The sequence below is a fragment of the Felis catus genome, chromosome C1 (genome assembly GCF_018350175.1).
Source record: "Felis catus isolate Fca126 chromosome C1, F.catus_Fca126_mat1.0, whole genome shotgun sequence".
Taxonomy (NCBI): Eukaryota; Metazoa; Chordata; class Mammalia; order Carnivora; family Felidae; genus Felis; species Felis catus.
In genome coordinates, this window is record NC_058375.1 from 126568202 (window position 1) to 126594492 (window position 26291).

Below are 26291 nucleotides of genomic sequence, written 5' to 3' on the forward strand. Positions count from 1 at the left end.
CTTTTGCCCATTATTTGTTTTTTGGGTGTTGAGTTTGATAACTTCTTTATAGATTTTGGATTCTGACCCTTTATCTGATATGTCATTTGCAAATATCTTCTCCCATTCCGTCACTTGCCTTTTAGTTTTGCTGATTGTTTCCTTTGCTGTGCAGAAGCTTTTTATTTTGATGAGGTCCCAATAGTTCAGTTTTGCTTTTGTTTCCCTTGCCTCCGGAGATGTGCTGAGTAAGAAATTGCTGCGGCCAAGATCAGAGAGGTTTTTGCCTGTTTTCTCCTCGAGGATTTTGATTGCTTCCTGTCTTACATTTAGGTCTTTTATCCATTTTGAGTTTATTTTTGTGTATGGTGTAAGAAAGTAGTCCAGGTTCATTCTTCTGCATGTCGCTGTCCAGTTTTCCCAACGCCATTTGCTGAAGAGACTCTTTATTCCATTAGATATTCTTTCCTGCTTTGTCAAAGATTAGTTGGCCATATGTTTGTGGGTCCATTTCTGGGTTCTCTGTTCTGTTCCATTGATCTGAGTGTCTGTTTTTGTGCCATGTACCTTTTAGTTTTTATTGTTATTGCACCAGCCAGGTCTTTTTTTTTTTTTTTTTTTTTTTTTTTATTTACTAAAATAGCCAGTAATCTCTGTCAGTTATGCAGTTATGCACAGTATCATTAGGCCAATCTTTTTTTTATTTGTTTTTTTAAGTAAACTCTGTGCCCAGTTTGGGCCTTGAATTCATGACCCTGAGATCAAGAGTCACATGTTTCTATTGACTGAGCCAGCCAGGTGCCCCTAATGAGGAATTTTAGTAACATGTTGAATAGAGCTGTTGAGAGTGGACATTCTTGCCTTCTTCCCATTGTAGAGGGGAAATGTTCAGTGCTTCAGCATTAAGAACATCAGCCTGGATGGCGCAGTCGGTTAAGCGTCCGACTTCAGCCAGGTCACAATCTCACGGTCCGTGAGTTCGAGCCCCGCGTCAGGCTCTGGGCTGATGGCTTGGAGCCTGGAGCCTGTTTCCGATTCTGTGTCTCCCTCTCTCTCTGCCCCTTCCCCGTTCATGCTCTGTCTCTCTCTGTCCCCCCAAAAAATAAATTAAAACGTTGAAAAAAAAATTAAAAAAAAAAAAAGAACATCATAGGTTCTCCATAGGCGTCCTTTATAAGTTTGAGGAAATTCTTAGTTTGCTGAAAGGTTTTTTTTTAATCACGAATGAGTGTTTAATATATTGAAATCTTATTTTGTATCTATTGAAATAATCATGTGGTTTTTCCTTTTTGTTTTCTGAATGTGGTAAATTGTGTTAATTTTTTTTTTTATTATGGTAAAATATATATAGGATTTATCATTAGGTGTAAAACTCAGTGGCATTAAGTACTTTGACATTGTTGAAGTTTTCATCACCAACAATCTGTGAACTTCATTCTCCTTAAACAGTAACTTCCTCTCGCCTCCTCTAAGCCCCTGATAATCACTATTCTGTTTCTGTTTCTGTTTCTATGAATTGAGTACTGTAGGTATTGCATATAAGCAGGATCATACAGTATTTGTCCTTTTCTGTCTGGCTTGTTTCACTTAGTATAATGTCTTCAAGGTTTATCCATGTTGTATAATGTGTCACAGTTTTCTTTTTAAGACTGAATCATATTCCATCGTATGTATATACCACATTTTGTTAATCTACTCATTCATCTGTTGATGGACACTGGGTTGTTTCTACTTTTTGGTTATTATGAATACTGTTATGAATAATGTATCCATGTGTTGGGTATTATGAATTAAATAATAATGCTGCTGTGAATGTGGCTGTACAAATATCTTTTCAAGTCTCTGCTTTCAGTTCTTTTGGGTAGGTACCCAGAGGTGGAATTGATGGATCATATGATAATTCTTTTTTAAATTCTTTGATGAATTGCCATACTCTTGGTTCTACATATTGTTTTATTTGAAGATATTTTTATTTTACATTGTTTCTGAAGGATAGTTTTGCTGAAGAATTCTGGTTTGTCATTTATTTATTTATTTATTTTTCATTCATTCATTCATTCATTCATTCATTCATTCATTCATTCCAGTTCTTTAAACATGTAGTTCTGGGGTGCCTGGGTGGCTCAGTTGGTTGAGCACCTGACTTCGGCTCAGGTCATGATCTCCTGATTTCACGAGTTCAAGCCCTGTGTTGGACTCTGTGCTGACAGCTCAAGAGTCTGGAGCCTTCTTCAGATTCTGTCTCCCTCTCACTCTGCCCCTCTCCTGTTTGTGCTCTATCTGTCTCTCCCTGAAAAAGAAATAAAAGATTAAAAAAATTTTTTTAGAAGATGTAGTTCTATTGTCTTGTCTCAATAGTTCTGGTTAGAAGTTCGGTGTCATTCATATTTATTATATTTTGGCATTTTTCTCACTGACTGGTTTCAAGCTTTTTTCTTTAGTTTTCCAGTTTAGGCCATTTAATTATTATGTGTTTAGGTGTATTTTCTTTGCATTTTTCTTGCTTAGGTTTGTTAATATTGGATATGTAACTTTTTTTTTTCACCAAACTAGGGAAGTTTTAGCCATTATTTCTTCAAATACTTTTCTACCGCATTCTCTACTCTTTTTCAGTGATTTAAGTTATGCTTATATTTGAACTCTTAATATTGTTCCACAGGTCTCTGGGGTTCTGCTGTTCTCATTTTTTTTGTTTCCTCTGTCTCCTAGATAATTTCTCTTGGTTTATCTTTCAGTTCATTTACTCTTTCTTCTGCTGTCTCTGTTGTTAAGCCCATTTGATGTATTTTTCACTTTATTGTACTTTTTAGGTCTAGAGTTTCTGTTTTTTTTCATAATTTTCAATTCTTTGAGGTTCCTTACCTCTAAATTTGTTTTGAAAATATTTTCCTTTAGTCCTGGAACATATTTATTATAGGTAGTATAAAGCCAATTGCAACATCTAGGCCTTCTTGGGGTTGGTTTCTGTTGACTTTATTCTCTTGAAGATAGGTCACATTTTTTTTTTTTAATTTGTCTTGTGTGTGTACATATCCAGCAGTTTCTTAATTTTATGCTCATTATTTTGAATGAAATGTAGAGACTAGATTTTGTTGTATTCCTCTAAAGAGTATTTTGTTTGTTTCAGCAAGCAATTCATTTGACAACACTAAAATTCCACGGTCTTCTCAGTGGTAACAGCAGCTGAAATCTTTTCTTTTAGTTTTCTTCTTTGTCACTCTACTGTGGAGTCTCCACTCTTCATATCTGGTTTAGCAGATAGCCAAAATTTGGGGTAGAGTTTATATACAAATTTCAGTGCTTACCTCCTTTTGGCTTCTTCCCTTCCAGGCTTTATGTCTTAACTTTAGAACTTCTCTGTCATCTTTGAAGTTTGTCCTCTGTTGCCTAAATCCAGTAAAGCTCCATCATTCTGCAACTGTGAGCTGTGCACAGGATAGAGTGCATGAAATCATGCACTGAGATCGTGACCTGAACAGACTCTAAAACCAAGAGTCGGTGCTTAACCGACTGAGCCCCTCAGGCACCTCTGGAAATCTAGTTCTGTTGCTTACCATAACCTTTTGTGGCATTGTGCTATCTCAGTCTACTGCTGCACCAGAGGCTTTAAAATGCTATTTGCTTAAGCAGAATAGAATATGAACACATGGAATTACTTAACACTTTTTGCTATAAAATTAATTCATTGTTTCCTTAGAGCTCCTAGAAGTTAAAAATTTAGCATCCAGCTGGGGAGAAATAAAGTATAAAACCTGGCTGAAAAAGCTCAGCTTTAATCTGAGATAGATCAGAGGTGTCTTCAGACATTTTCAGTTCTATTATTTCCTAGATCGTCTTTTCTTTTATATATTTTAAAAAGATTTTTTGCTTGCCATTGAGTTATAGCACATAGTTCTTTCAGTGCGTTAAGTAAAATTTTCAGTGTACATCATGAATTTCATTTTGAACTTTAATTTGGTATAGGACCTATGCCACTATTTAAACAAATACTGTGTGAACAAATGAGAAGGTTATCTCTACAGATGAAGTCAGATCAAGAGATAAAATGCTTGGGCTGTGGAGGTAGGCCCAAACTCCTGTTACAGCTGAATGCCTGAGGTGGCCCTCAAGAGCACTTATTGCCTCTAATGGAGACTTATTTGTGTCCACCAGTGTATCTTATGTCTACTTAAACCTACTGGTTTTTTACCTTGAGGATGAGTATTTGTTATGATTAACTTGTAGTTGACTGTATCCCCTTTCCCTAGGATCTCTTACTGTTGGAGTTTTTAGCTAGTTGAATGTTCTCTGGATGAATCGTGGCTCTTTATTAATTTAAGAAGGACTGATCTCAAGTTCCCCTTTGTTTCCGAATTTCCTTTATTAGGGTTTTTAATAACCCTCTGGAACTAAAGTCAAAGTTCCATGGAGAAGAGCTTCTGGACTGAGCCTTAATATCATTCCCCTCTCCTTCTGTGCTTTTAGTGGGATGATCCTGATCCAGTCTGAGGGCCACCCAGGCTACCTGTGAAGAGTGGAAGGTATATAGATGACTGTTTTTTGGGTTTCTGTGTTTGTGTGTGATTAGATATAGTTTTTTATTAATCTCGTGTTGTCATGGCCAGTATCCATGAACGTATAATAAATACACTGGAAACTTTGCCATGAAACGTTCATTACTATTACAAACCATATCACATACAAAATACGTGGAAAGTGCAGTGTCAGCTTTCTAGATTAAATATGTTCTTTTACATTTTTGCTATCTTTTAGAGGTTTTGTTTGGAATCATCAGGTATCTGTTGGAATTGAGTTGTACAGTAGTTACCCCTTATCTGTAGGGGATATGTTCCAAAAACCCCTATGGATGCCTGACATCATGGATAGTACTGAACCCTATATATTTTTTTCCTGCATGTATATACATGTGATAGTTCAATTAATGAATTAGGCATAGTAGGAGATTAACAACAACTGATAATAAAATAATAATTAAAACAATATACTGTAATAAAAGTTATGTAAATGTCTCTCTCAAGATATCTTTTTGTACTGTGCTTACCCTTTTTCTTCTTGTGATGATGTAAGATGATAAAATGCCTACATGATATGAAGTGAGGTGAATGATAGGCATTGTGATGTAGTGTTAGTCTACTATTGATTTTCTGATGATATGTCAGAAGGAGGATCGTCTGCTTCTGGACCGAAGTTGACTGTGGTTATCTGAAACTGTTCGAAGTGAAACCGTGGTGAGGGGCAACTGCTGTAGTAGGTGTTTATTTGTGTGCTACTTTGCCAGCATACTAGCATATTTGTTTTGTTTTAGGAAAACTTCTTGAAAAGCATGTGGTTTTAGAGTTGCTTGTGGCTAGAGAAATATTTGGTTTGTCTTATTCCAGAAATGGATGAAATGTTCATTGAGTTTTTTTTAAACTTCTTTTTATGTATGTGTGTATTTTAATGTTTACTTATTTTTGAGAGAGAGAAAGAGACAGCAGGCGAGGGGCAGAGAGAGAGGGAGACACAGAATCCAAAGCAGGCTCCAGGCTCTGAGCTGTCAGCACAGAGCCCGAAGCAGGACTTGAATTTATGAACCAGAAGATCATGACTTGAGCCGAAGTCAGATACTTAACCAACTTGAGACATCCAGGTGCCCCAATCTTCTTTACTTAAAAATTTTTTTTTAACGTTTATTCAGTTTTGAGAGACAGAGCAAGAGCAGGGGAGGGGCATATAATCTTTATCTTTTAAAGAAGATTGTTGTGAATTCACATTTGAAACTGCCTGGAATGTGTTTTAGACAGAGTAGATAGTTGTAAAATATTGTGACTCAAAAACAGTCTTCTCAGTCTAAATTTTTTATTGAGTTGCAATTTCTATACTGTATAGTTCACCAATTTAAGATATATAATTCAGTGGTTTTTAGTATGTTGACTGAGCTGTACAACCGTTAACCACAACCAATTAAAACATTTTTTTTTTGATGTTTATTTTTGAGAGAGAGAGAGAGCATGAGCGGGGGAAGGGCAGGGAGAGAGGGAGACACAGAATCCGAAGCAGGCTCCTCGCTCTGAGCTGTCAGCACAGAGCCCGATGTGGGTCTTGAACTCACGGACCACAAGATCATGACCTGAGCTAAAGTCTGATGTTTAACTGACTAAGCCACGCAGGCACCGTACTACAATCAATTCAAGAACAGTTTCATCACTCCCAAAAGAAACCCTGTACCATTTAGCAGTCACTTATTGTTTTTTCCTATCCTTAGGCAATAACTTTCTATCTCTTTAGATTTGCCTGTTCTGAACATTTTGTATAAATAGAATCATGCAATATGTAGGCTTTGGCATGTTGGATTTTTTTCACTTAGCATAAAGCTTTCAAGTTTGGTCCATATTGTAGCATTTATTAGTTCTTCTTTTCTTTTTATTGCTATATACTATTTTGTTGTCAGGATTCATCACATTTTATTTATCCATTTATCAGTTGACTGACATTTGCATTATTTCTACTTCTTGGCTGTTATGAGTAATGCTTCTATGAACCTTCATGTATAAGTTTTTGTGTGGATGTGTGTTATCATTTCTTCTGGGTATATATCTAGGAATATAATTGTTGGTTCATATAGTAACTTCATTTTTAATCTTTTGAGGAACTGCCTGATTGTGCTGCATCATTTTACATTTGTATTTGTCCTGATCGCTCTACATCCTCACCAACACTTGTTATCTTTTTGATTATAGACAACCTAGTGTATGTGAAGTGATATCTCATTGTTATTTTGATTTGCATTTGCCTAATGGCTGTTGATATTAAACATCTTCTCATGTTCTTATTGGCTATTTGTATATCTTCTTTAGGGAAATGTCTATTCAGATCATTTGCCCATTTTTAAATTGGATTATTTGTCTTTTTATTATTTAGTGTAAATGTTGCTTATACATTTTGGCTACAAATCCCTTATGAGATACATAATTTGCCAGTATTTTCTCCTATTCTTCTGTATTGTTGTGGGCTTTCTTTTTCACTTTCTTGATGGTGTCTTTAGTTTTTGCTCTTATATTTAGATATGCAGTCCATTTTGACTGTTCATATCTAGTCTAAAGAAAGGATCCAATTTCATTTTTTTTTGTTTTTGCATGTAGATATCCAGTTGTGCCAGCACAGATGATTTTTTAATGCTTGTATTTTAATATTGTGTATGGTCAAGAGGATTTCTTATACCAGTGGATGAAAGCTTTAATTTCTATCTCTATACCAAGTGTTTTCCTATGTTGACTACATATTGGAACATTTGAAAAATTCTAGTGTCTAGGCTACAACCTCAGAGATTCTGATTTAATTGGTCTATTGTGGAACCTAGTTATCAGTATATTTTTTAAGCCTCTTCAGTGGTTATAAAATGTAATTAGCTTGAGAACCATTGCTTTATCCTCCTCAAAAAAAGAAATGGAAAAAAATTCACTGTTTTTTAATGCTTCACTGTATTTTTGTCCTTTTCAATAATGTGTTGCATTTGGCAGTAGAAGAAACAGTTTTTAGTTTGCTAAATAAAAAAAAATTTATTTTAAGATGTTTATTTATTTTTGAGAGAGACAGAGCACAAGCAGGGGAGGGGCAGAAAGAGAGGGAGACACAGAATCCAAAGTAGGCTCCAGGCTCTGAGCTGTCAGTACAGCGCCTGATGTGGGGCTCAAACTCACAGACTGTGACATACTGACCTGAGCCAAAGTCACATGCTTAACCCATTGAGCCATCCAGGCAGGGGCCCCTGGTTACTTACCCTTTCTCTTACTGATATGCTGTGTCATATTGATTGATTTGCTAATATTGAACCACCTTGGCATTCTGGGAATAAATCCTACTGGGTTGTGTTGAATGATTTTTTTTTAATGTATTGTTGGATTCAGTTTACTAGTATTTTTTTATTGAGGATTTTGCATCTGTGTTCTTCAGGGATATTGCCATGTAGTTCTCTTCTTTTGTGGTGTCTTTATCTGGGTTTGGTATCAGGATAATGCTGGCCTGATAGAATGAAATTTTCCTTCCTTTTCTATATTTAAAAAACATTTTTTTAACGTTTATTTTTTGAGAGAGAGACAGAGGGTGAGTGGGGGAGGGGCAGAAAGAGAGGGAGACACAGAATCTGAAGCAGGCCCCAGGCTCTGAGCTGTCAGCACAGAGCCCCATGCAGGGCTTGAACCCACAAACAGTGAAATCATGACCCGAGCTGAAGTTGGACACTTAACCAACTGAGCCACCCAGGCACCCTTCCTTTTCTATGTTTTGAAGTAGTTTGAGAAGAATAGGCATTAACTCTTCATTAAATGTTTGGTAGAATTTGCCTATGAAGCTATCTGGTCCTGGACTTGTGTTTGTTGGGAGTTTTTTGATTACTGATTTAGGTTCTTTGCTGGTTATCAGTCTGTGCAAATTTTTTATTTCTTCCGTTTTCAGTTTTGGTAGTTTATACGTTTCTAGGAATTTACCCATTTCCTCTGGATTGTCCAGTTTGTTGGCATATAGCTTTTCAAAATATTCACTTACAATTGTTTGTATTTCTGTGATTTTTTTTTTTATTTCCCCTCTGTCATTTGTGACTTTATTTATTTGAATCCTTTCTCTTTTTTAATGATTGGTTTCACAGAATGAGCTCCTGGTTTCACTGATCTGTTCCTGTGTGTGTGTGTGTGTGTGTGTGTGTGTGTGTGTGTGTGTGTGTTTAGGTTTCTATATCATTTATTTCTGCTCTAATCTTTATTATTTCCTTCCCTCTACTGGTTTTAGGCTTTGTTTATTCTTTTTATAAAAGCTCCTTTTTGTGTAAAGTCATGTTGTTTATTGGAGATTTTTCTTCTTGAGGTAAGCCTGTTAGATTAAATTTCCCTCTTAGAACAGCTTTTGGTATGTCCCAAAGGTTTTGAACATCGTGTTTTCCTTTTTCCTTGTAGTTTTTTTATTTCTTCTTTCATTTCCTAGTTGACTCATTCATTGTTTAGTAGCATGTATTTATCCTCCATGTATTTGTGCTCTTTCTAGTTTTTTTCTTGTGGTTGACTCCTAGTTTCATAGTGTTGTTAGAAAAGATGCATGGTATGACTTCAGTCTTTTGAATTTGTTGAGGCTTGTTTTGTGGCCTAATATGTGATCCGTTCTGGAGAATGTTCCGTGTGCATTTAAAAAGAAGGTGTATTCTGTTGTTTTAGGATGGAATGTCCTGAATATATCTGTTAAATCCATCTGGTCCATTGTCATTCAATGCTCTTGTTTTCTTGTTGATTTTATGTTTAGATGATATTTCCATTAATGTCACTGGGGTGTTAAAGTCCCCTACTATTACTATATTATTATTGATTAGTTCCTTTATGTTTGTTATTAACTATTTTATATATTTGGGTGGTCCTCATTTTCTTAATTTTTAATTTTATTGTTAAATGCCTTTTGTGTATTGTACTGTCAAAGGAATCTTTGCCTATCTCAATGTTGTAAAGACAGCTCTGCTTTTCTCCATGAGAATATCTTTTTATTCCAGGGCCATTTGTTGAAAAGATCATTCTTTCCCTACTAAATTGCAGTAGCTCCTCTGTTGTAAAATTAAGTATAAATGGGAATCTATTTTTGGACTCTTAAGTTTTATTGATCTATTTGTCTTTATGGTAGTACTATACCATCTTAATTACTATAGCAAAGTAAATGTTAAAATCAGCTGGTATATTTTTCATCAAAATTATTTTAGGTATTTTAGGTCCTTTGGATTTCATATTACTTTTAGAATCAGCTTGTCAATTTCTACAGAATACCTGCTGGGATTTTGATTAGGATTATATTGAATATATAGATCTCTTTGAGGAGAATGACATCTTACTGCTGTTGTGTCTTCCAATCCATGTACATTTAGCTCTATTTAGGTCTTTAATCCCTCTTATCAATGTTTTGAAGCATTCTTAGGTAGAGTTCTTGCTATTTTTCATTAAGTGTATTCCTAGAGAATTGATTTGTTTTTGATGTTGTAAGAGTGGTATTTAAAAAAAAAATTCATCTCCCAGGTGTTTACTGCATGTATATAAAAATACAGATGCAGTCTGTTAAGTGTCTGACTTTTGATTTGGGCTCAGGTTGTGGATCTCATGGTTCGTGGGATCAAGCCCCATGTCAGGCTCTGCACTGACAGCACAGAGCCTGCTTGGGATTCTCTCCCTCCACCTCTTCTCTGCCTCTTCCCTGCTCTCTCTCAAAATAAATAAATATACTTCAAAAAAATACAGATGGTTTTTGGGGTACGTGGGTGGCTCAGTTGGTTAAGTGTCCAACTCTTGATGTCAGCTCAAGTCTTGATCTCAGGGTCAGGAGTTCAGGCTCTCTGTTGGTCTCCATGCCCAGTGTGGAGCCTACCTAAAAAAATACAGATGGTTTTTGTATATTGATTTTGAATTCCACAACTTTATAACTACTAAAACAGTTAGTTTTAGTAGTTTGTAGGTTGCTTTGACTATTTTAGGTACATGTCAGATCATTGTGAATGCAGACAGTTTTATTTCCTTCTAGTCTACATGCTTATTTATTTTTATTGTCTGATTGGGGCCCTCAGAGGTTGTTTTTGATGAATCACTAGATTAATATTGGACTAAAGTTGTCATTTCTGAGTGTAATCATAAATATACACCATACTGAAATTTGTTATTAAAGGACTGTATCATAATGGAAATGAAGGAGGCAGGTTAGAATGTTGTTTTTCAATTGAACTAATTATCTTAAAAAGTTTATTTGGGAGACAGAACCTAGATACCTCCTCTTTAATGAATACAACCAAATCCTTCTTGAACTGGCTGTTCGTAAGGTTTCCATTGGTACCCAGAATCCAGAGTAGGGTCAGATAATGTTTCTTTATATCATTTAAAAAGAATGTTTCACCTTTTTTGCGAGCTTAACAAATAGGCTCACCTCTCGTTTCCTGGGCTTCTTCCTTGTCTGTACATTTAGACTTAACTGCGTTATAGTGGGCGTTCCTCATAGTACACCATATTCTTACGTATATCATTATAATGCTTATTACAGTTTGAGAATTTTGGTATCAGCCATAGATGTCTTAATTTAATACAGGTTAACCACACTTTAGAGAAACTTAACATAAAAAGTATAGTTTCTGATATGTATCATACAAGTGATTTTTCTCTTAATATAAAAAGATTGCTATTTAATATATTTACATAATAAGATACCTTTAAGACATTTAAAATACGATTTAACTCAATTCAGAATTATGAATACTTTGCCAGCAACAAATATAAAACACTTGAGTATTATACATAGGGTATGGTTGTGAAAACACTTTTTATAAAAACTCAGTAATGAACAAAATCATTCCTTACATATTTTATATCTAATTTGGGACTGTCTGTGGTTGGCAAATTGCTGGGTTGGTATTTTCTGCCTCATAGTGGTGCTATGTTGTAATGACTATATACCTCTCCAGTGGAAAGAATAACTATGGGAGATTCAGGGCCCATGGGGAAAATTCTTTTTTATGATTATGTTGCATAAGTGAGGGGACTCTTTGGGACTTTTAATTAAAATGTTTTCCAGTCAAGGAGTTGCAGTTGAAATGAAAATATTTGAATACCAAAGCTTGATAAAGATGCTTGCAAAAACATGTTAAATAAGTGCTACAAATGTCATGTCACTTAAATTGAGTCTACAAACTGCTTTTTTGTTAAGCTATTTCTGATGTCTAATAATGCGGTGCACTATATAGTGATGTTATTGGATATGAGATTTTTAGAATAAAAGTATATTTTATTGCCTTGTATTTTTTCTAAATTTTAAAATTGATAAAATTTAATCATTTTTAGCTAAATGTAACCAGATTCTGCTAATGGTAGGAATTTTTTTTTGTATGTTAGAGGCATGGAATTTACTGTATATTTTATTTCAAAATTTTAATTTTGCATGTCACTTGATAGTTGATATTCTAAGGGAATTTTCTTTTTAGAAATGGGTTTTTCCATTGTTAAATATAGGGTGTATTTACTTCTGGCACATGGGAAGAGAAATCAGATGAAATTTCCTTCGCTGATTTCAAGTTCTCAGTCACTCATCATTATCTTGTACAAGACTCCACTGACAAAGAAGGAAAGGATGAAGTATTGGAAGGTAAGTTGTTACTAATTATCTTTATTTTATTTTATTGTGTTTTAGTTTGTTTTATTAATGTTTGCTTATTTTAAGAGAGATAGAGTGTGAGCGTGTAGGGGTGGGGCAGAGAGAGGGGGAGAGAGAGAATCCCAAGCAAGCTCTGTGCTGTCATTGCAGAACCCAATGTAGTGCTCGATCCCATGAACCATGAGATTATGACCTGCCCCAAAATCAGAAGTCAGGCATTTAACCCAACTGAGCCACCCAGGTGTCCTGTGTTACTAGTTATTTTTAAACTAATGACTGTAAGAGTGATTATAATTTTGAATTATGAATTTAGTTCTCTTCATTAAGTACTGTCCTCTGTGGGCGCCTGGGTGGCTCATTTGGTTAAGCATATGACTCTGGATTTCAGCTCAGGTTATGATCTCACAGTTCGTGGGTTCAAGCCCTGCGTGGGGCTCTGCACTGGCAGTGCAGAGCCTGCTTGTGATTCTCTCTCCCTCTCTCTCTGCCCCTCCCCTTCTCTCTCTCTCATTCAAGATAAATATATAAACTTAAAAAAATATATATATATAAAGTAGTATCTCTGGAGATGTTTTACCTATGCAGAGTTGTTTCACCACATCTGAAACAGAGTATGATCTTTTTTATTTTCAGAGTATGATCTTTTTAGAGGAATTTTTATAGCATCATTCATTTCAAAGTTAATTAGATTAGCAAATATTTATTGAGTGCCTAACATGTTCTAGGTACTTTGCTAAGCTCAGTTGAATCCACAGTTATAAGAAATTTACGTTCCAGTAGGGGAGATGAGGTTTATAAATAAGTCACAACAGTAGGAGGTACAAAGTGGTAAGTTCAGTCCCAGAGCACAGATAAAGTTCTTTAAACTTCTGCTGAAGTTTAGAGGAGATGTGGTCAGGTCTAATTGAGAGAGATCAGAGAAGGTGTAATGGAGAATTAAACCTGGATTTGAAGGATTTAAGAATAAAATTACTCTGGGGCACCTGGGTGGCTCAGTTGGTTGAGCGCCCAACTTCGGCTCAGGTCATGTTCTCACAGGTCATGAGTTCGAGCCCCATGTCAGGCTCTGTGCTTACAGCTTGAAGCCTGGAGCCTGCTTTGGATTCTGTGCCTCCCTCTCTGTCTGCCCCAACCCACTCGCATTCTGTCTCTGTCTCTCTCAAAAATAAATAAATATTAAAAAAAAATTACTCATTTGTCAGGATAGTGTTTTGGATATACCCCATAATTTGTCAGATCAAGTGGATTAAAATTCTGGCTTTTCTTCTTACTAGTTACTTGACCTTTCCAAGTCTGAATTATCTCACTTGAAAAACAAAGTAATACCACCCAGCAGATCAATGGGAAGGTTTAATGAGATAGTGTATATGAGCACCTATATCAGGACCTCACCCGTGCTAGGTACTCAGTAAATAGTGCTTATGGTTGGTAGTAGGTCATATTGCTCAAATCTCCGTAAATGGTGCTTGTAGTTCATAGGTCAAATCATCCAAAATCTCTGTCCTGAGATAGAGTGGTATATAATAGTGAGTGAGCAAGGTGTTAAAACAGTATTAATTTTGCAGCTTTCAGTCAGATGCCCTTCTTAACTCACTCAAAAAATAAATACACAGAATGTGTGTTTAAATTTCTCAGGGCAATTGAAGGCATCATGCTAAGTGAAATAAGTCAGACAGAGAAAGACATTTATTATATGATCTCTCTTATATGTAGAATCTAAAAAACAAAAACAAGAACAAAAACAAAACTCACCAACCTCATAGTTAAAGAGAACAGATTGGTGGTTCCCAGAGATGGAGGTTGGGGGGTGGGGTGGGGTGGGCAACATGGATGAAGAGGGTCAAAAGGTACACTCGTGGTTATAAGTAAGTCCTAGGAATGTAATTAATGTATAGCATGGCAGCTATAGTTAATAGTACTGTATTGCGTATTTGAAAGTTACTCAGAGAGTAAATCTTAAAAATTCTTTGACAAGAAAATGTTTTTTAACTGGTGACAGATTGTTGACTAGATTTATGATGATCGTTTTGCAGTGTATACAGTTATCAAGTTGTTATGCCATACACATGAAACTAAGATAATGTTATATGTCAATTATACTTCAACTGAAAAAAATAAAGAAAAAAAAGGTTTTCTGGTCAATACAGATATTATTTGTAAGTATAGGCCTGAAATATTTGTGCCTTTTCTTGTATAGGAATAAAATTATATTACCTTTATTATTGGCATTCTTAGAAACAAAACAAGTAGATAGCATCTGCATACAGATTTGTAAACTAGGGCAGATCACACTGACTATATATACACATAATTAAGACAATTTATACAGTAAAATAATTAAACCGGAATATGAATAAGTGTACTTGAGGAGGAAGGGGAAGAGGGAAGTATATGCAGCTGGTGGGAAGTCTGATAATAGCCCAGAAAGTTCCAGTTCCAACATTTTGCTCATTAATGAAGCAAACTGTTAAAGGGAGAGAAATCTTAAGTGCTATTAATTTGAGGAACATCAAGAAGAAGCTGTTAAAATAAGGAGGCTTAGAATCAGTGTTTTTTTTTTTTTTTTTTTTTAATGTTTATTTGTTTTGAGAGAGAGGAACAGAGAGAGAGTGTGGGATGGGGAAGGGTAGAGAGAAAGGGAGAGAGAAAATCCCAAGTAGGCTCCATGCTGTCAGTGCAGAGCCCAACATGGGACTCGGTCTCACAACCCATGAGATCATGACCTGAGCCGAAATCAAGAGTTAGACTCTCAACCGATTGAGATACCCAAGAGCCTCAGAATCATTGTTTCTGAGATGAACTGTGGTCTGAGAGAAGATGAATGGATTTTAGTTAAGTCATTATTGTTGTATGTATGTATATGTACATATGTATAGATGTATGATGCAGTTTGAATTTGGTTGTGATTGAAGCTGTACCTAGTGGTAGAAGTTACAAGTAAACCATCAATTCATTTAATTTGGAGATACACATTTAAAACTATATTATCAGAGGTCAGAAGATTTGAGCACTGATAGTTTATTTTGTTGGAGTTGTTTGTTGGCTTTAGTTAAAGCATCAAGTCATTAGTGTTCTCCTATATACTCTTTTTTAAAAGGTAATTAAACATAAATTTGCTAAGGAATTATGACTATACAACAAAGGAAATGTTATAAATATTTTTATGCTTTGAGTTTATTATGCATTTATAAATAAATAAGGATGATATACATCAGTATCTTATTATAAACTACAAGTGCTTAAAGATACATGGGTTATAAGTGGGAACCTGGTTAATGGTTTTATAAGAACACTTAAGATGGCCAGAGGCCAGCAAAGGCTGGCCATAGGAGGTGGTAAGGAAGTGACAGGACTGTAAGTAGTTTTGAAGAAAAGTAGAGACAAGGGCAGACCAAGAAGAAGAGATAAAACATGGCTTTCTAGTAAGGCTGAGGAACTGTTTGAGTCATGACATAGAAGAAAGGAAAATATTATAAACATGGGAACAATACTTAGAAGCTGGCTTTTTAGAAATAAAAGACATTGAGAGAGAGACATCTTTATTATATTTTATTTTTTTTTAATGTTTATTCATTTTTTAGAGGAAAAACAGAGCGCGAGTCAGGGAAGGTCAGAGAGAGAGAGGGAGACACAGAAACCAAAGCAGACTCCAGGTTCTGAGCTATCAGCAGAATCCAATGCAGGACTCAAACTCATAAACCATGAGATCATGACCTGAGCTGAAGTCGGATGCTTAACCAACTGAGCAACCCAGGCCCCCATGAGAAGGACATCTTTTTCACCCCAAATCTTAGAGATAGCCCTAGGTATAAATCTTTAAGCAATTGCATAACTATATGGACTAGCAAGACGTGTTACGTAATACGATTTTTTTAAATCATGTTACAAAATTTTGCCTTAGAATGAACATACTAATTTTTTCATTATGAAATGTTTTTGTAGATGTTATTCCACAGTCTATGCAAGATTTGTTGTGTATGAATAATGACTTTCCTCCGAGAGCACATTGCCTGGTAAGATGGTAGGTATACATTTTACTCAGGTAACTTTTAGTATGTGTGTTGGGAGACCCCAAGACCTCCCCCAGGTTCAGTGATTTGTCAGGAGGATGAATAGAACTCAGCCCGAGGTTACACTTACTATGATTTATTATGCTAACAATATCAATCTACAGAAAAGGTGCCTGAGGCAAAGTTGGAGGAAGTGTTTGAATCCTTTCCTAATGGAGTTACTCAGGATATACTTAAATTCCCTTAACAATAAGTTGTAGCAACACATATGAAACATCTACCAACGAAGGTTGTTAGCGGCTCAGCTCTCAGGGTTTGTATTTGGGGGCTGGCACCTTCTGACCGGTACATAATAAAATTTCAGATTCCCAGAAGAAAAGCTGGTGTTCAACATAAACCACATTGTGTAGTTTAAGCACAGTAACTCTTATTGAAGAGTTTTTTGAGAACCTTCTCCAAATCCAAATTCCTAGGTGCCTGCCAAAGGTCAGCCTTGCAAGCAGGCCATTCTAAGGATAGTAGTCACAGGCCTGCTGTTTATTCTTTTCTGCAGTTTGTTTCATTATCTAGGGTAGAGCCTAACTATAATTCTGATGACTAGCATGAAACATTTACTTACTGTAGAAAACTTAATGTGTATTGTTGGAAATTAAATTGAAATAAAATGTTGATCTCAGTTACATGATAACATCATAACTCATCATATCTAAATTATAAATGTGATGGATTAATATAAGAGGTACATCACACTTAAAAGGTCTTTATCTCATTTTGGTAGGGGTGGTATTGAAGCATACCACTACCAAAATGTCTCAAGTATGAGTGTATGGTCAAGAAAGGACACCTAGGTAAAATACATTTATATACTGGTTTTATGTTTGTCTGTTGGTATGAGTTGGTCTCTTGATTTTTTATTGAAGAATTTCAATAAAGGGGAAAATGATAATTTCTTTGCTTCTTTTTTTCTTCATTTCAGTGTGATTACTATAGCAAGTAGACTATGTAGCTTGCTTAAAAAAAAAGAAAACTAATTGCAAATGCAAATAAACTGGATATTGTTTCATAAATATGCCTGTCATTTTAGTGTGAACTTTTAAAAACTGAATTTAAACAAGTATAAGAGGAATTTAATAAATTGCCATTTAATGTAATCAATCCAGATTCTCTTCGGATGTTTTAAAATGTGAATATATACATTTAAAATGGCAAAAGACTGGAAGGCAGCATGATGTCATAGAACACGATTTTGCATGTACTCACTCATTCACCTCATTTACCATTAATTGAACACCTCCAGACAGTGAATTAGACATACTTATGTTGAATTTCTAGCTCAAGTACTTATTTTCAGTTTTGGGCAATTCTTCTGAGTTGGTTTTTATGTTCGTAAAGACAGAGTAATAAAAAAATATGTACCTTTAAGAATAATTGTGATGATTTAGTAAGATAGTGGTACATAATGTGTTTATCAAAATTTGAATGCTGTTATAAAATCTCTGTTCAACCTTTTTTTTTTTTTTTTGCTTCTAGATAGACATGTATTTTGAGGGAGCACTGTATAACCCATACAGTTTGACAACTGGTCCCCCCCAATTCATGTCCATTCCATAGGCAAAATATATTCATTCTGATCAACTGTTTAATATTTATTTCCTAAAATTGTGTTTGACACATAGTTTATAGTTTAAAAATAATTATTGAATGAGTGAGTGAAACCTTTCTATGTATTAATGCAGTACATGTTAGTGATCTATTTCTTTTTATATATTAATGAAAATCTCTTGTTAGTTTTTTTAACCTTTACATTTACTTTAAAAAATTTTTAGTTAAAATTAGTATATAGTTAAATTAACTTTTTTTTGATGAATAGTTCATTGAACTTCAACACATATGTATAGGGTTTTGTTTGTTTTAAATGTGTATTTATTTATTTTGAGAGAGATAGGGACAGCACAAGCAGGGAAGGGGCAGAGAGACAGAGAGAGAGACAGGGCAGTGTCAGCACAGAGCCTGACATGGGGCTTGATCTCATGAACTATGAGATCATGACCTGAGCCCAAACTGAGTTAGATGCTTAACCAACCCAGTCACACACATGTTCCTATGTATAGGTTTCTTAAAACTACCGCCACAATCAGAATATAGAACATTTCTGTAACTTCCCAAAAAACTCTTCTTGTCCATTATAATTTCCTGCAATCACTGATATATTTTTAGTTTTGATAGTTTTTTCCTTTTAAGAATGTCATAGAGATGGAATTATGTAGTAACTATTTGAGACTAGTTTCTTTTACTCAACATAATGCTTTTGAGATCCTTTGAAGTAATTCTGTATCAATAGTTTGTTCCTTTTTATTGCTGAGCAGTATTCTGTTGTCTGGATATATACTGGTTTGTTTATTCATTCACTCCTTGAATGACATTAGGGTTGTTTTTAGGTTTGGGCATTTATATTTTTTATTTTTAAAGTTTATTTTTGAGAGAGAGAGAGAGAGAGAAAGAGTTTGTGAGCAGGGGAGGGGCAGAGAGAGAGGGAGAGAGAGAATCCCAAGCAAGCTTCGTGATGTCAGCACAGATTCCAGTGTCGAGCCCGATCTCACGAACTGTGAAATCATGACCTGAGCTGAAATCAAGAGTCAGATGTTTGAGCCACCCAGGCACCTCTGGGTTTAGGCATTTATGAATAGAGCAGTTATAAATATTTGTGAACAGATTTTTGTATAAAAGTACATTTTTAGTTCACTGGGATAAATGCCTAGGTTGAGATTGCTAGTCATATGGTAGGTGCATATTTTTAACTTTATAAGAAGTGGCCAAAATATACTATTGGGACTGCATCAAAATAAAAAGCTTCTGCACTGTGAAGGAAACAGCCAACAAAACTAAAAGGAAACACTCAGAATGGGAGATGATATTTGCAAATGACATATTTGATAAAGATTAGTATAAAAAATATATAAAAGCTGGTACAACTCAACACCCAAAAAATAAATATCCTAATTAAAGAATGTGCAGACATTTCTCCAGAGACACCCAGGTAACCAACAGACACATGAAAAGATACTCATCATCAAGGAAATGTAAATCAAAACTACGATGAGAATATCATCTCATGCCTGTCCGAATGTCTAACGTCAAAAACACAAGAAACAGTAAGTGTTGGTGAGGATATGGAGAAATAAGGAATCCTCTTGCACTTTTGGTGGGAATGTAAACTGGTTCAGCCACTGTGGAGTACAGTAGGGGGTTCCTCAAAAGGTTAAAAATAGAACTACCCTACAATCCAGTAATCACACTATTGGGTATTTACCCCCTAAAAATAGAAACACTAATTCAAAGGGATGGATACATGCACCCTTATGTTTATAACGGCATTATTTACAATAGCTAAGATATGAAAACAGCCCAAGTGTCCATTGATAGAAGAACGGATAAAGAAGATATGGTGTGTGTGGTGCACACACACAGACACTGGTATTATTCAACCATAAAAAAGAATGAAACCTTGCCATTTGCAACAACATAGATGGAGAGAGAGAGGATATAATGCTAAGTGAAATAAGAAAGACAAATACCATATGATTTCACTCATGGAATTTAAGAAACAAAACAAATGAGCAAAGGGGAAAAAAAACAGAAAAACCGAAAAACAGATGCTTGATTATAGAGAACAAACCAATGGTTACCAGAGGTGGGTGGGAGGATGGATGAAATAGGTGATGGGGATTCAGGAGTGCTTTTGTCATGATGAGCACTGGGTGACATACGGAATTGTTGAATCACTACACACCTGAAACTAGTATAACATTGTATGTTAACTATACTGTAATTAAAATAAAAACTTAATTAAAAAAAAGGAAAAACAGAAATGGCCAAACTGATTTCCTGAGGGACTGAACAATTCTGCATTCCCACCAGCAATGTATGAGAGCTTTAGTTGCTCTACATCTTCATCAACACTCAATGTCAGTATTTTTTATTTTAGATGTATTCTAATAGATGTATTGTCCTACTAGCTTATCAGTATTTTACTTTATGGGTCATGTTTCATGCTGTGTTTAAGAACTCTTTGCCCCAGGGTACAGAGGTTTCTGTTACTTAAAAAACAAAACAAAAACAAAAACAAAGAAAACTTCAAAACAATTTTGATTTTTTTCAATTTACAGAAAGTTGCAAAGATAGTACAGACTGATCTGCTATACCTTCAAACAGTTTCCCTTACTGTTAATAGCTTCTATCACGATGATACGTGTGTCAGAACTGAGAAACTAACATTGCTCCCTTGTTATTAGTTAAACTTCATTTAACTAGTTTTTCCACTGAAGTTGTTTTAGGATCCAGGCATTTAGTCATCGTGTCTCCTTAGTTTGTTTAGTCTCTGGTCTTTGAAAACATCTGTATTTCCTTAATTTTTATCTTCTTTACAGATTTAAGGAGTTTGGGTCAGGTATTTTGTTAAATGTCCTTCAGTTTGGGTGTGTCTTTTTTTGTTATGGTTATACTTGGGTTGTGGGATTTTGGAAAGAATACCACAGAGGTGAATTGCCATTTTCATCACATCGTATCAGAAGGACATGCTATCAATATGACTTAATTGCTAGTGATGTTAACTTTACCATGTAGCTAATCCTGTGTTTTATTCTAAAACTTTTACAGTTTGTATGTATATCTGTTACCGATTTCAAGTTAATTTTTGTGTAAGGTATGAGATTTAGGTCAGGGTTCCTTTTTTGCAAATGAATGTTCATTTGTTCCAATATCATTTGTTGAAAAGAGCTTCCTTTCTCTATTGACTGACTTTTGCACCTTTGTCAAATACCATTTGGCCGTATTTATGTGGGTATATGTCTGGATGCTCTTGGTTTCTCTAGTTAAGTCTTGAAATTAGTGTGACTTTACAACTTTATTCCTCCTTTGCAAAGTTGTGTTGGCTTTTCTAGCTCCTTTGCTTTTCCATTTACATTTTAGAATTGGTTTATCTATATCTACAAAAAGTTCTGCTGGAATTTTTATTGTAATTGCCTTAAATCTTTAGACAGTTTAGGGAAAGCTGATATCTCTGCTATGCTGACTCTTTCATTTGATGAACATAGTCTCTCCAGTTATTTAGGTCTTCTTTGATTTCTTTCATCAGCGTCTTACTGTTTTCAGCATATAGATCCTGTATGTTTTGTTAGATTTTTTCCCCCAAGTTTTTATTTAAATTCCAGTTAATTAACATATGTTGTAACAGTAGTTTCAGGAGTAGAATTTAATGATTAATCAGTAACATACAACACCCAGTACTCATCACAGGTGCTCTCCTTATTACCCATCACCCATCTAGCCCACCTCCCCTCCAGCAGTTATCTATGGTTAAGAGTCTAGTTTATGGTTTGCCTCTTTTTTTCCCCTTATGTTCATCTGTTTTGTTTCTTAAATTCTACATATGAGTAAAATCATATGGTATTTGTCTTTCCCTGACTTACTTTGCTTAGCATTATATACTCTAGCTCCATCCAAGTCTTTGCAAGTGGTAAGATTTCATTCTTAATGAAGGCTGAGTAATATTCCTGTGTGTGTGTGTGTGTGTGTGTGTATGTATCTATATATATCTATATCTCCCACATCTTCTTTATCCATTCATCAGTTGATGGAAATTTGGGTTCTTTCCATAATTTAGCTTTTGTTGATGCTGCTGCTATAAACATTGAGGTGCATGTGTCTCTTCAAATCAGTATTTTTGTATCCTTTGGGTAAACACCTGGTAGTTCAATTGCTGGATTGTAGGGTAGGTTCTATTTTTAACTTTTTGAGGAGCCGCCATATTGTTTTTCAGAGTGGCTCTAGTTCACATTTCCACCAGCAGTGTGAGAAGGTCCTCCTTTTTCCACATCCTCACCAACATCTGTTGTTTTCTTTGTTGTTAATTTTAGTCATTTAGACATGTGTGAGGTGATGCCTCATTGTAATTTTTCATTAGTATTTCCCTGATATGAGTGATGTTGAGAATATTTTCACATGTCTATTAGCCATCTGTATGTCTTCTTTGGCAAATTGTCTACTCATGTCTTCTGCCCATTTCTTTTTTTTTTTTTTTTTATTTAAATCCAAGTTAGTTAACATATAATAATGATTTCAGGAATAGAATTTACTGATTTATCACTTACATATAATACCCAGTGCACATCCCAACACCCAGTGCTCATTAATGTGGAAGTGCCCTCCTTAATGTCCATCACCCATTTAGCCCATCCCCCCACCCAACACCCCATCAACAACCCTGAGTTCTCTGTATTTAAGAGTCTCTTATGGTTTGTGTCTCTCTCTGTTTTTATCTTATTTTTGCTTCCCTTCCCCTATGTTTATGTTTTGTTTCTTAAATTCCACATATGAGTGAAATCATGATGTTTGACTTTCTCTGACTGGCTTACTTTGCTTAGCATAATACATTCTAGTTCCATCCATGTTGTTGCAAATGGTAAGATTTCATTCTTTAAAAAAATTTTTTTTAACTTTTATTCATTTTTGAATGAGGGAGGGAGGGAAGGGAGACAGAGCATGACTGGGGGCGGGTCAGAGAGCGAGAGGGAGACATAAAATCTGAAGCAGGCTCCAGGCTCTGAGCTGTCAGCACAGAGCCTGATGTGGGGCTTGAACCTATGCACTGTGAGATCATGACCTGAGCTGAAGTCGTACAATTAACCAAATAAGCCATCCAGGCACCCCTAATTCTTTTAGACCACCGAGTAATATTCCAGTATGTATGTGTACATACATACATACATAACCACATCATCTTTATCCATTTATCAGTTGATGGACATTTGGGCTCCTTTCATAATTTGGCTATTGTCAGTGGTGCTACTGTAAATATTGGACTGCATGTGCCCCTTCGAATCAGCACTCCTGTATCCTTTGGATAAATACCTGGTAGTACAATTGCTGGGTCAGAGGGTAGTTCTATTTTTTATTTTTTGAGGAGCCTCCATACTGTTCTCCAGAGTGGCTACACCAGTTTGCATTCCTACCAGCAGTGCCAAAGGGGTTCCTCTTTCTTTGCATCCTTGCCAACATCTGTTGTCTGTGTTGTTCATTTTAGCCATTCTGACAGGTATGAAGTGGTATCTCATTGTGGTTTTGATTTGTATTTCTCTGATGATGAGTGATGTTGAGCATTTTGTCATATATCTGTTAGCTATCTGGATGTCCTCTTTGGAAAAGTGTCTTTTCATGTCTTTTGCCCATTTATTCACTGGGTTATTTGTTTTTTGGGTGTTGGGTTTGATAAGTTCTTTATAGATTTTGGATACTAACCCTTTATTGGGTATGTCATTGGCGAATACCTTCTTCCAGTTCAAAGGTTGCCTTTTAGTTTTGTTGATTGTTTCCTTTGCTGTGAAGAAGCTTTTATCTTGATGAAGTCCCAGTAGTTCATTTTTGCTTTTGTTTCCCTTTCGTCAGGAGACGTATCTAAGTAAAGTTGCCACGGCTGATGTCAGAGAGGTTGCTGCCTGTGTTCTCTAGGATTTTGATGTTCTTCTATCTCACATTTAGGTCTTTCATCCCTTTTGGAATAATTTTTGGGTATAGTATAAGAAAGTGGTCCATTTTCATTCTTTTGCGTGTTGTTGTCAAGTTTTCCCAACACCGTTTGTTGAAGAGACTGTCTTTTTTCCGCTGAATATTCTTTCCTGCTTTGTCGAAGATTTGTTGACATATAGTTTTGGGAAATCCACATCCATTTCTGGATTTTCTATTCCATTCTTTGATCTATGTATCTGTTTTTCTGCCAGTACCATACTGTCTTGATCACTACAGCTTGGTCATGTAACTTGAAGTTTGGAATTGTGAAGCTTCCAGCTTTGCTTTTCTTTCTCAAGATTGCTTTGGCCATTTAGGGTCTTTTGTGGTTCTGGACAAATTTTAGGATTGTTTGTTTTAGTGCTGTGAAAAATGTTGGTGTTTTGGTAGGGATTGCATTAAATGTGTAGATTGCTTTGGATAGCAAAGACATTTCAAGAGTATTTGTTCTTCTAATCCATTAGCATGAAATGTTTTCCCATTTCTTTGTGTCATTCTCAGTTTCTTCCATAAGTGTTGTATGGCTTTCAGAGTACACATCTTTACCTCTTTGGTTAGGTTTATTCCTAGGTATCTTCCGGTTTTTGGTGCAGTTGTATATGGGATCAATTCTGTGATTTCTCTTACTGCTGCTTCATTATTAGTGTTTAGAAATGCAACAGATTTCTGTACGTTGATTTTGTATCCTGCAACTTTACTAAATTCGTGTATCAGTTCTAGCAATTTTTGGTGGGAGTCTTTGGGGTTTTCTACAGAGTATTATGTCATCTGCAAATAATGAAAGATTGACTTCTTCCTTGCCAATTTGGATGCTTTTGATTTCTTTGTGTTACCTGACTGTTGAGACTAGGACTTCCAGTAATTTATTAACTAACAATGGTGAGAATAGGCATCCCTGTCTTGTACTTGACCGTAGAGGAAAAAATTCTCCAGTTTTCCCCATTGAGGATTATATTAGCTGTGGGTTTTTTGTATATGGCCCTTATGATATTGAAGTGTGTTCCCTTTATCCTTAACTTTGTTGAGGGTTTTTATTAAGAATGGATGCTGTACTTTAACAAATGGCTTTTTCTGCATCTGTTGAGAGGATTTATGGTTCTTATCCTTTTTTTTTTATTAATGTGGTATAGCATGTTGATTGATTTGTGAATATTGAACTACCTTTGCAGCCCCGGAAGAAATCCCACTTGATCGTGGTGAATGATTTTTTAATGTACTGTTGGACTCAATTTGCTAATATTTTGTTTAGAATTTTTGCATCCATGTTCATCAGGGATATTGGCCTGTAATTCTCTTTTTTAGTGGGGTCTTTGTCTGGTTTTGGAATCAAGGTAATGTTGGCCTCAGAATGAGATGGAAAGTTTTTCTTCCATTTCTATTGTTGGAACAGTTTGAGAATAGGTACTAACTCTTCTTTAAATGTTTGATAGAATTCCTTCGGAAGCCATCTGGCCCTGGAGTTTTCTTTGTTGGGAGATTTTTGATTACTAATTCAAATTCTCTGCTGGTTATGAGTCTGTTCAGGTTTTCTATTTCTTCCTATTTCAGTTTTGGGAGGTTATATATTTCTAGGAATTTATCCATTTCTTGAAAATTGCCCTGTTCATTGACATATAATTTTTCATAATATTTTCTAATAATTGTTTGTATTTCTGTAGTGTTGGTTGTGATCTCTTCTTTCTTATTTGTGATTTTATTTATTGGGGTCCTTTCTCTTTGTTTTTGATAAATATGACTCAGGGTTTTTATCAATTTTATTAATTCTTTCAGAGAACCAGCTCCTGGTTTCTTTGATCTGTTGTACAGTTTTTGTTTTCTTTTGTTTGATTTGTTTCTATGACATTTATTTCTGCTCTATTCTTTATTATTTTCTTTATTCTGCTGGCTTTAGGCTTCATTTGTTTTTCTTTTTCTAGCTCCTTTAGGAGTAAGGTTAGGTTGCATATTTGAGATCTTGTTTCTTGAAGTAGACCTGTATTGCTGTATACTTTCCTCTTATTACTGCTTTTGCTGAGTCTCAAAGGTTTTGGACCATCGTGTTTTCATTATTGTGTTTCCATGGTTTTTTTTTTGTTTTTTTTTTTTTATTCTTTGATTTCCTGGTTAACCCATTCTTTCTTTAGTAGGACATTCTTTAACCTCCATGTATTTGTGGTCTTTCCAAATATTCTTGTGGTTGATTTCAAGTTTCACAGTGCTGTAGTTGGAAAACATGCATGGCATAATCTCAGTCTTTTTGTACTGGTTGAGACCTGATTTGTGACCTGGTGTGTGATCTGTTCTGGAGAATGTTCCTTGTGCACTCAAAAAGAATGTGTAGTCTGTTGCTTTAGGGTGAAATTTTTGAATATGTCTGTTAAGTCCATCTGGCCCCGTGTGTCATTCAAAGCCATTGTTTCCTTGTTGATCTTCTGCTTAGATGATCTGTCCACTGATGTAAGTGAGGTGTTAAAGTTCCCTACTCTTATTTTATTATTATCAATGAGTTCCTTTATGTTTGTTATTTATTGTTTTATATATTTGGGTGCTGTCAGGTTGGGGACATAAACATTTACAATTGTTAGATCTTGTTGGGTAGACCCCTTTATTATGATATGGTGCCTT

The 26291-nt window shown here is 35.3% G+C and overlaps 1 protein-coding gene across 6 annotated transcripts in view; it reads left to right on the forward strand.

Annotated features, from left to right (window-relative positions):
* Nucleotides 1–26291, forward strand: part of RAB3GAP1 (RAB3 GTPase activating protein catalytic subunit 1) — a 111834-nt gene that overhangs the window by 10169 nt on the left and 75374 nt on the right. For 4 of the 6 annotated variants that reach the window (XM_023259279.2, XM_023259280.2, XM_045034816.1 and 1 more), the window contains 2 exons: nt 11973–12105; nt 16057–16135. In XM_023259279.2, the coding sequence (XP_023115047.2) occupies nt 11973–12105; nt 16057–16135 (212 nt within the window). Of the gene's footprint in view, nt 1–4443; nt 4500–11972; nt 12106–16056; nt 16136–26291 lie in introns of all 6 variants that reach the window. The other 2 variants (XM_023259282.2, XM_023259283.2) reach the window with 1 other exon arrangement.